General features: G+C 33.5%; 1 protein-coding gene and 1 long non-coding RNA gene across 2 annotated transcripts; one reads left to right on the top strand and one right to left on the bottom strand.

Moving 5' to 3' along the window:
* Positions 1-2717: 2717 nt before the first annotated feature.
* LOC115698995 (uncharacterized) lies at positions 2718-6314 on the top strand. Its single transcript, XR_004008274.2, has 2 exons — positions 2718-3104; positions 5902-6314. It is a non-coding gene; the product is annotated as an uncharacterized LOC115698995 (long non-coding RNA).
* Positions 6315-8331: 2017 nt separating this feature from the next.
* Positions 8332-9581, bottom strand: LOC115720453 (uncharacterized). The gene has a single exon (XM_030649601.2). It carries the CDS (start codon positions 9405-9407, stop codon positions 8613-8615), a length of 795 nt encoding a protein of 264 aa, XP_030505461.1. The 5' UTR covers positions 9408-9581; the 3' UTR covers positions 8332-8612.
* Between the last annotated feature and the right edge of the window lie 3416 nt (positions 9582-12997).

Below are 12997 nucleotides of genomic sequence, written 5' to 3'. Positions count from 1 at the left end.
AATCTACAACAGAGTTTACTTGCATTTGGAGAAGTGCTATGTTCTTTCCAGAGCATTGGTTAAAGTAAAGCTCAGGTTGGATGCATGGAGTATGCATCGGAAGGGACCGATATTGAACTTTGACTTAGATTTATTAAACTTACCGTAATATCTATTCAAGTCAATATCGCCTAGTTGATCCTAGATCAAATGATCTTAATCCTGTTATGATTAGGCTCAATCTTGAAAGGCTATTCGTGTTCCTTGAATTGTTAGTTAAGCCTACCTTTTGGTCAGGGTGATACGTACTTTTTGGGAACACGGTAGTGCAATTGAGTGGGAGCGCTATCATAAACATGGAATCTATAGCTTCTATCTGGCGAATAGTAAGCAAAGGATGATCTCCTTCGAGCTTGACCAAACGAACATAAATGGTGGAGTACTCATTTCACATAAGCTGAAATATCATTTATACGGGGTCAAGTGTTTTAAGGAATAAATACATTGTAGGGTGTAACGGTAATTTAATCCCTTTACAGTGTAGATCATTCATATAGAGGATCATTGATCACATTAGGATTATAACAATGGATAACTAATGATGTGTCTATATGGTGGAACATATAGAGCATTCTATATAACTGAGAGTGCAATTCTAAGTTCTATGCGTGGATTCAACGAAGAATTAATAAGTTAGTGAATTTTAGTGTTAAATTCTTGATCTACTTATTGGAAGCTCGGTTATATAGACCCATGGTCCACCCACTAGTTGAGATAATATTGCTTGTAAGACTCATGTAATTGGTTTTGATTAATCAATTATAATTCTCAAATTAGACTATGTCTATTTGTGAATTTTTCACTAAGTAAGGGCAAAATTGTAAAGAAAGAGTTTATAGGGGCATATTTGTTAATTATGATACTTTGTATGATTCAATTAATAAATATGATAAGTGACAATATTATTTAATAATTATTTATAGTTATTAAATAGTTAGAATTGGCATTTAAATGTTTGAATTAGGAAATTGGCATTTTTGAGAAAATCAGATACAAAAGGTGTTAAAATTGCAAAATTGCAAAGCCCAAGGCCCAATCCATTAAAGGCATGGCCGGCCACCTATTGTAGCATTTTAAATTGATTTTTTCATTATTTTAATGCCATATAATTCAAATCTAACCCTAGTGGAATGCTATAAATAGATAGTGAAGGCTTCAGAAAAATTACACTTTTCTTCAGACTTTCTGAATCAGAAAAAACTGAGCCTTCTCTCTCCCTATCTTTAGCTGACCACTCTCTCTCTTCTTCCTTAGAATTTCGAAATCCTTAGTGTATGAGTAGTGCCCATACACATCAAGTGATACCTCAATCATAGTGAGGAAGATCATGAAGAAAGATCATCAGCAAAGGAGTTTCAGCATCAAAGATTTAGAGAAAGAGATCCAGGTTCAGATATTGATAATGCTCTGCTACAGAAAGGAATCAAGGGCTAGATATCTGAACGGAAGGAGTCATTATATTCCGCTGCACCCAATGTAAGGTTTCTTAAACTTTATATGTGTTTAATTTATCGTTTTAGAAAGTTCATATTTAGGATGTTAATAAACATACTTGTGAGTAGATCTAAGATCCTGGTAAAATAATTTCCAACACATTGCTCGTGCTGGAAGATGTACTAGGCGGAACTAAGGGGTATCTTCCACTTAAGGCATGCCCGACACTTACCTTTCTCCCAGTTTGGGCATGTCGGACAACTTCTTCAAGCTTAATAAAGCCTTCAACCCGATCAAGGAAGTCAACCATGTGTTTGAGTTGAGTGTTGGCGGATATCTTTCCATAGCTCACCCAAAGGCAGTATGCTGCTCATGATGGTTGTGTACCATCCTTCTCCTATTATATTCTTGACTTTGGTAGCCTCAGTCATGAATCTTTACACGCAGTCTTTTAAAGGTTCATCAAGTCTCTGTTTGACTTAAACTAAGTCTTCCAGCCTGTATGGTATTTTCCTAGAAGATGAGAACTGGGTGTAAAACTCTCTTGTGAAAGAGTTCCACGAATCGAACCTTTCGGCAGCTAGTTTGAAAAACCACTGCTGTGTAGTTTCAGACAAGGTTGCTAGCAAAATCCTGCAACAGGTATCAATCTTCACATTTTGCAAATACATCTGGATCTCAAAATATTTGATGTGAGCCAAGGAATCTTCTTTCCCTGTGTACATCTTCCAAGTGGACATCTTGAACTTGGTTAGCAGGGGCAACACATTGATGCGCACAGGAAAGGGTGATCATTGGGTCCTGTCAAGCTCTAAGTCAGACAACTTTTGGTCAGACATGCCTTGTATCATGTTCTTGAATTGATCCAGTTGTGCCTGCACTATAGGATCAACATCAGTTGGCCTTTATTCAGCTAAATCTTGTCATGCCAACCCTTCCTCGGCCAGCCTGGTCGGTGGGTTGATAGGAGGTATACCTTTAGGGTTGGTAGGATTAGTTCTGTCCTTTCCCATTGGTTGAGTATTTTACACTACTACAAAATACACTATTCACGTCGGTCAACGCTACTATTCATAGCGTTGACCGACGTGAATAGTACTCAAATAATTGGGGCGTCACTTTAAAAATGTCACTAATAATATGTTATTTGCGTCGTTTAGGTATATGACGCTAAAAACTAAACCGACGAAAATCAGTAGGAAATTTAAAAATTTACGTTTCATTTTGCGTCTGTTATTAAAACTCGTACATTGTATTAGCGAGCTTTTAAAAACGACGCAAAATACAATAGTGAGAGTTAATAACCGACGCAAAAAAAAGTGAAATCCCTAAAACTAAAAAACTCAAAATCCTAAGCCCTCTATCTTCAAACGATTCTCTTCAGCCACATCTCCTCTTCAGCCCTCTCTGTAAATGCAAAATCCTTGCGATTCTCTTCAGCTGCATCTCCTCTTCAGACGACGATGAGAACTCACCCTAATCACCTCCTCTTCAGACGATTCGACGGTGGTCTGTGGTCTCTCCTCTCCCGTGAGTTCCTTCGTACAACCTCTTGCAGTTTCTGAGTTCCATCCTTCAAAACCTCTGGTGGTCAAAACCTCCCGTGAGTTCCTTCAGACGATTCGACGATGGTATGTTTTTATTCTTTAATTTATTCTCTTAAATCTCTATTTTGATTTCGATTCACCTAGGAAAGACAAAAACCAATTCCAACAAAGAAAAAGAAAATACTGTAATTTTCTTACCCTAATTTTTTCTATTCTCAGTCCCCAGCCTCTTCACAAATTACTATACTCAATTTCTGCCCTACCTATCTATCTATATATGTGTTTCATACATTACATGTTGTTAGCCTAATAGGACCAGAGAATCTATTAAAAGCTACCGTCACTAAGAGTCAACTCCCCAACAAATGGGTTTTTTATTTTTGTAGTGAAGGAGAAGATAAAGCTATAGTTTCTATGTATAATATTGTGAAGTAAGTGAGAACTCAGCTCAAGTAGTGAGACTATGAATATTGTTTCTAATTTCTTGGGTGGAAGTTTTGGGTCCAACTGTTGTATCTGTACATGAGGTTGCAAATGGAGTGAGTATTATAGATATGGTGCCTCTGTTGGTGTCGTTAAATGATTAGTTTTCTTTGTCTTGTTTTAATTGAAAACTACTACATTGATGGACTAACATTTTGTTTGTTGTTTTTCTTTTTTTTTTTTTTTTGTTTTATAAAACTTACTGTGTCCCTATAATCCTTAGAAGAAATGGAAACTCCAGCATAGTGTTAGGTAGTTTTACAAGGAATAACCCAAACCCAAAACAAAAGTAATTCTTGCCCATATTCTTTAATTTTTTGCTTCGGCTGCTATAAGTAATTCTTGCCCATTTTCCTTAATTTTTTCCTACAATATCCAAAATTTAATAGGCTATATATTAGTAGTGTATATAATATATTATTCATTTGTTGATTTCATCAATATTTGTTATTTTCAGTTTATCTATTATAATTGCACCATTTTTCCTAGTTTTTCAATAAGTATCGATACATTAATTTCATACACTAACTAGTAACTAAAATATAAAATACCAGGACGATATGTATGTATGGATTTAATATGTAAGTACGTACACTAGAACATATGCTATATTGGATTACCTTAATGTGCTGAGATATTGCTCAAATGTATTAATAATGAGAAATGTGTCGATCTCTTTAGAAATGTTGAATTCAAAGTAAGGATGTCTTACAATCCCAAGTCTCTTTCCTTTGAGTCCATTTGAACTAAGAAATTGTGCATAGCCACCTTTGCATATATAATTGATAAATGCATTTCTCATTATTTTTTAATTTATATTTTAATTTCAGATTCTGAGTTTGATCTCTAATTATTTTTTTTATGCTAATTAGGTTGAAAGTAATTCAAGGCTATTTTTTTATTTTGGCCAATTTTTTAAATTAATAATGAACGGTAATGGTCTATCCATAATTTGATTGATGGATGCCGACCGTAGACATACGTATGGTCGTGGTTAATGCTTAGAAGTAAGGAATCAAATCCTTATTTTACATCAAACACCTCCCTTTCCCCTTTTTTTACAGCCCATGTTATTGCCCTTGAGTTTTCTTTTTCTTCAATTGTATAAGCCTTTTTTTTTCAACAATTTCCCCTGCTTATAAGTTACATTAGTATCTTTATAACTGTCCACTAATCCTAATTAGTAATTAAATGCATATCAACCTTCTCAATTGCTCATTGGAAAATTGTGCCTTCAAATTGAAAATGCTGAACAATCTCTTGAGTTTGTTTGTGGGGTTCCAATGGTAGTTTTAATTTGGTATAAAAAAATGTTTGTTTGTGTATATACTGTTTTCATTGTTGTTGTTTTAAATTGATTTTTTTTTTCTTTTTTTGGAAAATAAAGCCTGCTGAACAGAGAAATAAATGGGAAAGGCATTACTGTAATTGTAATGGTGTTGTCACAAATAAATTAGTTTTGCACTTAAACGTGTGTCCTCTCATGCCATTATCTCCAAATTAGAAATTGTACAAATACTTAAAAAATATTGACCATTTGAATTGTCTTTGGTTATAAGTTTTTCTCATAAAATGAATTAGGTAGGGGCATACAAATACTCTGACATGAAGTTCTCGACTGATGGGCTACTATATTGGTTCAGTGAGCTTTGTATTCTCTTAACTCAATTGGACCTTTTACATTTAATAAAATTACAAATTAAAAAATTCAATCAGTCAAAAACTTAGGAACAATTATTATTAGCTAATATATAGAGACAATTAATTATGACTACTATGATATATGTATTGTATATATATATATATGTACGTACTTGTGTTTTTGCATTTTTGGCTATTCGACTAAATATACAATTTTTCACATCACTACTTTTATTCACAATGTAACTTTTTAATTGTGGTGGTATCTTTCGAAGAAATTGCTTGAACGCTAGCTTGGAATTGGTAAGCTACTTAAACTTTATTTCTTTATATTTTATAAATCGTAGAAGAGTTTGAATATCCTAGATATTCATCCATAGTGAAGTAAGTTCTGGGATTGCATAACTGCGGTCGGATGGGTGGTAATATTTGTACTGTTAATTATAGTTTTGTTTGTTTGTATTATTGTGGATATTTTAATAGATTAATTGCATGTTTAAAATTTTCGGGAACGTCCGAATTATAGATGATATGTTGCCGAAATTTCGGTAGAAATTTCAGGAGGATTAGTATTTTATTGAATTAATTAGGTTAATTAAATTGTTGTTTTGTTAGAAGTTTCGAAATTGATAGAGATTGGATGAGTGTGAATAGGTTAACGGTAAAATAAACATGAATAACTCTTCTTTATTTAGTTTGTATTTTAATTATACTTTTAATATAATGATTAGTATTTTTTTTATCTTATGTTTTACAGTTCAAGTCAGACGCTCCCTATAGTAACGAGGAGATAAATGCAGTACGGGATGAGTGGGCTGAATTTGTGAGGCCTTTAATTATAGATTAAGTACAAGGTTACTACTTCTGTTATATTACATGAGTAACAAGTTTTATGATTATTGTTATCTTTTGCATATGTAATTAGTTTATATTGAGTTTACAATATACATGAAATTTAAGTTTTAGGATAGATTCTATTAGCAATTTTGGTATTGTGTGATTAGTTAATAGAATCGATTACTAATTTTATGTAAGTTTTAAAAATGTTATTTTAATTTTGTTTGTATTATGTATTTACTATTATATAAAATTATTCTAAAATTTGATAATGCAGGTGGGGAAAATTGCATGAAAAATTTGCAATTTTCCCTTACTTATATTTGTGCTTCATTTTATAAGTGACGCAATAGGTAAAAAAAAAAAGTATTTTCGTAATAGATATGACATTTTTAAACCGACGGAATAAGTTTTTTGTGACAATTTTAAAATGCCATGAAACATTTACCGTCATTTTTTAACCGACGCTTAAAATAAAATGGAAAAGTAAGTATTTAGCGTCGGTTTATAAATGTCGAAAAAAAATTTTTGCGTCGTTTTGAAAATGACGCTAATAAAAAACTATTTGTGACTACGGTAAATACGTCGGTTTTATAAACCGACGTAAATTCTTTAAGTGACACTTAAAAACAGACGTGAATAGTGAATTTTGTAGTAGTGTTAGGGCGGGATGTGCCCATCCCGAGCATTTCTTCTCTTGTTCAATCCAGCCCGAAGATCTACTCTTACATGAGGGCCAACTCTGTCAAACACAGAATCCTTAAGTCTTGGGTCAAAACGGTGTTTGAGTATTTCGGGGTGGAGTGTCATTGTTGTGCCGAATATTTTGAGTTCTCCGGTTAGTGCGCTCACTACTTAGGTGACTAGTGGCACTATCTTCATTAGGATTGGGGTAGGACTCCCCACTGCGAGACCTGCTCCGGTCTTGCCTTGGTGGGACATCTTCCCTTCTTTATTCGTTTTCAGGCAAGCCCTGGAATCGGTCAGTCCTGCCTAGCAAGTTCAAAGTCATCCCCTAAGTTAACATGGGTTCGTTCATTAATGTTAGGGCTATTAATCTCAGGTCCAGTCTCACCAACATAAATACAAGGTCCAACCCCCGTGTCAGGAACTTCAGTAGTTGATTGGAAAGTGGGTCCAGTAGGGGTTGGTCTCCTAGCTGGACCTCCGTGGTAGAGGGGTCGGCCAGCTGGCTGGAACGTGGTGGTCAGGCAGCCACGTTCAGGTTGGTTACAACAGGCGACACTTGAACATTGGGATCCGTGGTCATAGGGTCTTGTGGTTCACTAGAATTTCCACGTCTCGTGACAGCCATGGAAGAATGGATATTAAGAAATAAAAATATTAATTTAGTGATTCAATGTAAAGTTAAAAAATTTAAAACTTAACTTTTTTTAACATGAAATTAAAAATATTTTAAAATTTTTAATTTTTATTATATATAACAAATTATATACACATAAATTTTATCTATATAAATTTTCTAATTGAACCTAAATCTATCATTTTTTTTCTACAACTTCAGTTTCAATAATAGCAAAATGGGTCACTATGGGTCGACACGAACACAATATGGTTTTTTACCGATCGGGTTAGGGTTGAGAAAATTAGACACGAGTCAAACAACGGATCGACACACCTGACACGAAATATAAAAGCGAGTTATATTTTAAATATGACACGAACACGACACGTTTTGCCACCTCTAAAACCAACACAAGAAATCTCTTCAGAAGTGGAGTATGCTAATCTAATAAGTGAGTACTCGCATAAATTCAATATCGTCAAAATTCCTCTCACAACCCTGTTAGATTATCAGAAAGCTGTTTAGTGTCGTTTAAGTGTCCCAAAGCATACATTTATCTTATGGCAAGCTATCAATGAACATATTCTCACAATTAGGGACAAGCCTAAAAGCAATTTGCCTATTTACACTCTGATCTTTGCCCAGTTTGTTGGGTTATTGAGAAGAGCCACCATCATCTCTTTTTGATATATATTCTTCTCTCAGAGGTGGTTCAAGCTGTCCTTGGCTGGTTTGGTCCCTTTGATTGGCCTCTGGATTTCAGTTCTTGGAATGTTTGGTTTGCCCAACCTCGATCTGGCTTGATTTAGTTCCTTACTGTCGCTATTGTTGCAGCTACAACTTACTTTTAGTCATGTAAATGAGTTGATCCAGAATGTTGTTAAGACTAAGAAAAAGAGAGCTTGAAGTGATTAATCTCTGAAAAACATGTAATCTCTTTGGTGGTTGAGTTTGAATAAATTTATTTCCTCAGTTTCAATATATAATAGAATTACTCAATAAATAATTACATCTATACATTTCAATACTGTACTACTAATTCATAAAACCAAAAACAAAAAGTGATGATATATGGTATCTTCATAATCAATTACTTTCGAATATTAATTAAGTTTGAGATAGAACAAAGAAAGGTAGGTCAAACAAATTCTTCTTAGTTTCCATGACATGATCATCACAGAAATTAACAAAGAAAACAAATTAAGAAAGAAGAAGGAGGAGACTGGACTTATCAATATATATATATATATGGTGCATTTATGTTATATATATAGTAGTATAGTAATAATTAATTAGGTGTGATTAATTAATTAGTTAATTAATTATTAATTGTCAACGATTTTTCGATGAAAGCAGTAGCGAACAGAACAAAGAGAAGATCTATGGGCCATAGCATCAGAATGTTTGAGACTACAAGAAACGATCATAGGAACCCCTTTCAATTCAAACTGACCATTTTTGAAACCAAAAACTCCTTCAAACAACAAATCAATCACAGAATTCTCATCAGTCATCAAACCTGCATCGAAAGAATAAGCATCGTCCTTCTCTCCATTCTCAACTCTCGTTCGCAGACTCAATTCCTTCCTCGATTTAGGTTTCTCAGTAAAAGCACCGATCACAGCTTCCCCCAATTTGCTCCCCTTCCACAGAGCCACCACCGTCAACGAACTGAAACTCACTGTCGTTTTCTCATTATTATTAGTGAATCTCATCACGTACACCATATCCGCTGCGATTGAGGGTTTTCGCCTGGGAGAACTCGGGTGAATAGCTCTCATATTTTCGAATTTGATGCTGTGAAGCGAGATCTCTGGAATCAAGGAGTTGAGAAATGAGGCGGCTATGATTGTGAACAGGAGGAGAACGAGTACGAAGGCGAAGGTCACCATAGCTGACCAGGCTAAGCAACCAAGCCAACAGGAGCGGCATTTTCTGCTGGTGCGTTTGTTTGTTGCTGTTGTGGAATAGAGATCGGTACCGTTCGAGGTTTGATCGGAGAAGAGAACGTGGCGGCGCGATGATGATGATGGCGGTGAGAAGTGGGTCCCGCGGCTTCCTGGAGGTTTGGAGAGTGGTGGCAATGGCGAATCTACTGTGACGTTGACTGAAGGCGCCATGGACGGAGGTGGTGAGGTTGGAAGAGATTGTTGAGAAAATCCTTTTCCTTTTCGGAATGGGAATTGGGAAATGGAAGGGTTCTCCAGTTGGATCCATTCATTTCTTGGTTGTTAACTCTAATTCTGGTTAATTTTTGGTTGGCGGGAAACTGTTTTTCAAACTAATTAACAATATTAAAGATCAACTCAACTTATATTATTATTATTATTATTATTATTAAAGATTTGTTAGGGGAAGTATATGTATGTGTTGATATAATGTAATGTATTGTATAATTAGAAATGTTTGACAATAACAATACACGCTATTAGCCAAACCTTAAACTTGTACTTGTAGTATTATTAGTTATGATATAGTTTCAACTCATTACTTATATTTCTTATTATAGTAATATCAAATACTATTTTATAAGTCATTGGTTGGATGCTTTATTTTGATGAATAAAACTTTCCTCCATGTATTTTTCAAAAGGACTAGGTGGGAAAATATTATGTTAGAATTTTTTTTTTTACCGAAAAGATAGAATACAAGATTTACGAATTATTCTTCTCGTTATATTTTATAATTCTAACATGGTATCAGAACAAAAACAAAAATAATATCTTACGACTATTCAATCTCAAATAAAAAGAAGTTGATCAAAACAAAAGTAGAGCCAAAAAAAAAAAGAACCACCAAATCCAATAATACAATACATTACATTATATTCAAAAAGAGCCACCGAAAATTCGAAAAAAAATTGTTCCAAAAAGTAGAGTTAAAAGAACCACTTGTAATTCAAGGATAGTGAGCCAAAAAAAAAAAGAACTGTGATCGAGTTGTTCAAGATGGTAAGCAAAAAAAAATAGCTTACCTTATTGAGGGGATGTTAGAGAGTCTCACATTGCTATTGTGTGGAAAGATAATAGAATATATAAGATCCATAAACTATACTGCTCCCGTTACCAATATTAATTTTGATATGGAATCTCATGATTCTTGACAATTAGGGATTGTTTGGCTTCATAATTTAAAAACTGTTTTATGTTTTAAAAAATAGAAAACAGTTTTTAAAAACTAATAGGAGTCATTTGGCAAAAAAATTTAAAAATAGTTTTTTGAAAATTGAATTTTAAAAAATTAGAAACAAAAAAATTTAAAAAACTTGTGCCAAATACTATTAAATATTTTAAAATAACAAAAATAAGTTTTTTATTCTCACTTTTGAAAACATAATTCTAAAAACTAAAAACTGAAAACAAAGCTAAACAGGCTCTTATTTTTTTAAAAAAAATTAACAAAATGACTAATTAAATATAATAAAGTAGATAATGAAAATTATAAAAATATCTTTCTCTTTTCAAAATGATATGAACTCAATTTTGTCAAAATAGAACATAATAATAACTTGATCAGGAAATATTATAACTAGATTAATTATATGTTTTAGCATCTGTTCGTACTAAAAACTAGCTTTAGATTAGTTAGATTAAAAAAAAAAATGGCGACAAAATCCCCAAAATTTTCATTTTGGTTTCACTTAACCCCCAAAACCCAAATTTGGGCGGTAAAACCCACAATACTCGTATTCTGTTAGCAATTTACCCTTTCCGTCCATTTTAGGTGTTAAGTGTCATGTTGGACTGGACACAGTGTACACATGGCACAATTTTATTGGTCCAAGTAAAAAATTATTTAAAAAAAATTAAAAAATTAAAATAGAATTAAAAAAAAGGCTAATTAGCAATTTTTCCTCCCGAATTTTGACATGTACTAAATCATGCCCCCTAAAATTTTTTGGCCGTTAAAAATTCCCCCGAACTATTGAGATTGTTAGATTTAAGGACTTTTGTCTAATTTTAGTAAAAAAATTCTAACATGGATGAAAGTTTAGGGGGCATGATTTAGTACATATCAAAGTTTGAGGGGCATGATTTGGTAGATATCAAAGTCTGGGGAGCATGGTTTAGTACATAAACAATCACTGAAACAGTAAAATTGAATGAAATTAGATAAAAGTCCTTAAATCTAACAATCTCAATAGTTCAGGGAGAATTTTTAACGGCCAAAAAAGTTCAGGGGGCATGATTTAGTACATGTCAAAGTTCGGGAGAAAAAATTGCTAATTAGCCTAAAAAAATTATAAATAAAAAATAAATAATTTTCTTTTTTTTTTCTTTCTTTTTTTCCTTTTTTTCCTTTTCTTTTTCTTTCTTTTTTTCTTTCCGTCTGGACTGAAACGATTCTCTCTATCTCTCTCTCTCTCTCTCTCTCTCTCTCTCTCTCTCTATCACTCTGCCCAGACCACCGCCCACACCACAACCACCCTTCCTCCGCCAAGACCACCACATCTGCCCACCACAACCGAACTGGCCACACCACAACCATCACCGAAACCTCTTTTTCAAATTCAAACAAAACCCCACATCCAAATCCAAACACATCAAAGAGACTTCAGATTAAAGAGAAAGAAAATTGCAACTAACAGAGAAAGAAAATCGGAAGGGTGAGAGAGAGAGAGCTTACTGAACACGAGGCTCGTGAGGTGTGGGGTTCTGTCGATGTGGGGCTCGTGAGATCAGAAATCTGTCGATCTCCTCCTTGGTGTCAGGCGGGGCTTGTGAGGGTAGAGAACTGCGGTGGCCGGCCCAGGGGGTTTTGAAAACCCAAGAGAGAAAGAGAGAGGAGATCGAGAGAGAGTGATAAAGCGAGAGTGATAGAGAGAGAGAGAGAGAGAGAGAGAGAGAGAGAGAGAGAGAGAGAGAGAGAGAGAGAGAGAGAGAGAGAGAGAGAATCGTTTCCCGGACGGAAAGAAAAAAAAAAAGAAAGAAAAAGAAAAAGGAAAAAAGGAAAAAAAGAAAGAAAAAAAAAGAAAATTATTTATTTTTTTATTTATAATTTTTTTTTAATTTTATTTTATTTTTTTATTTTTTTTAAATAACTTTTTACGTGGACCAATAAAATTGTGCCACGTGTACATTGTGTCCAGTCCAACATGGCACTTAACACCTAAAATGGACGGAAATGGTAAATTGCTAACAGAATACGAGTATTGGTGGTTTTACCGCCCAAATTTGAGTTTTGAGGTTTAAGTGAAACCAAAATGAAAGTTTTTGGAGTTTTGCCGCCATTTACTTTAAAAAAAATACCGAAACTTGAGCTCGAGTTTATTATTTTGTACCATTTGAAAAAATTAATACAGGGTTTAATTTGTCATTTGATAAAATAAAGTGTACAATCGGTAATTTTCACAAAACACATAGTATAAAATAGTATTTACCGTAAAGTAAAGAAATTAGATTTTGATGGGAAAAAAATAAGAAAAATGTTTATGTTCCTATTTGAAGTTTCTGCACATTTTTACATTAGCAATTACTCTAGACTTTCTCACATTTATATAAAAAAGTTTAATAAATTAGAAAAGTCTAGAATATTTAGAAGAGCATAGAAATAATTAATCAAGAAAAATTTAGAATAATTGTGAATCATATAGAACCAGAACAATCAAAATTGCATATTAATCAAGATTGTGAATCAAAATTTAGAATAATTAATCAAGATAAATTATTCTAGCCACAAATGTACATGCAATTATAAATACCCTATCAAG

The sequence above is a fragment of the Cannabis sativa genome, chromosome 2, assembly GCF_029168945.1.
Source record: "Cannabis sativa cultivar Pink pepper isolate KNU-18-1 chromosome 2, ASM2916894v1, whole genome shotgun sequence".
Classification (NCBI taxonomy): Eukaryota; Viridiplantae; Streptophyta; class Magnoliopsida; order Rosales; family Cannabaceae; genus Cannabis; species Cannabis sativa.
The sequence above is the reverse complement of the archived record's forward strand: the minus strand, read 5'-3'. Positions and strand labels throughout refer to the sequence as shown.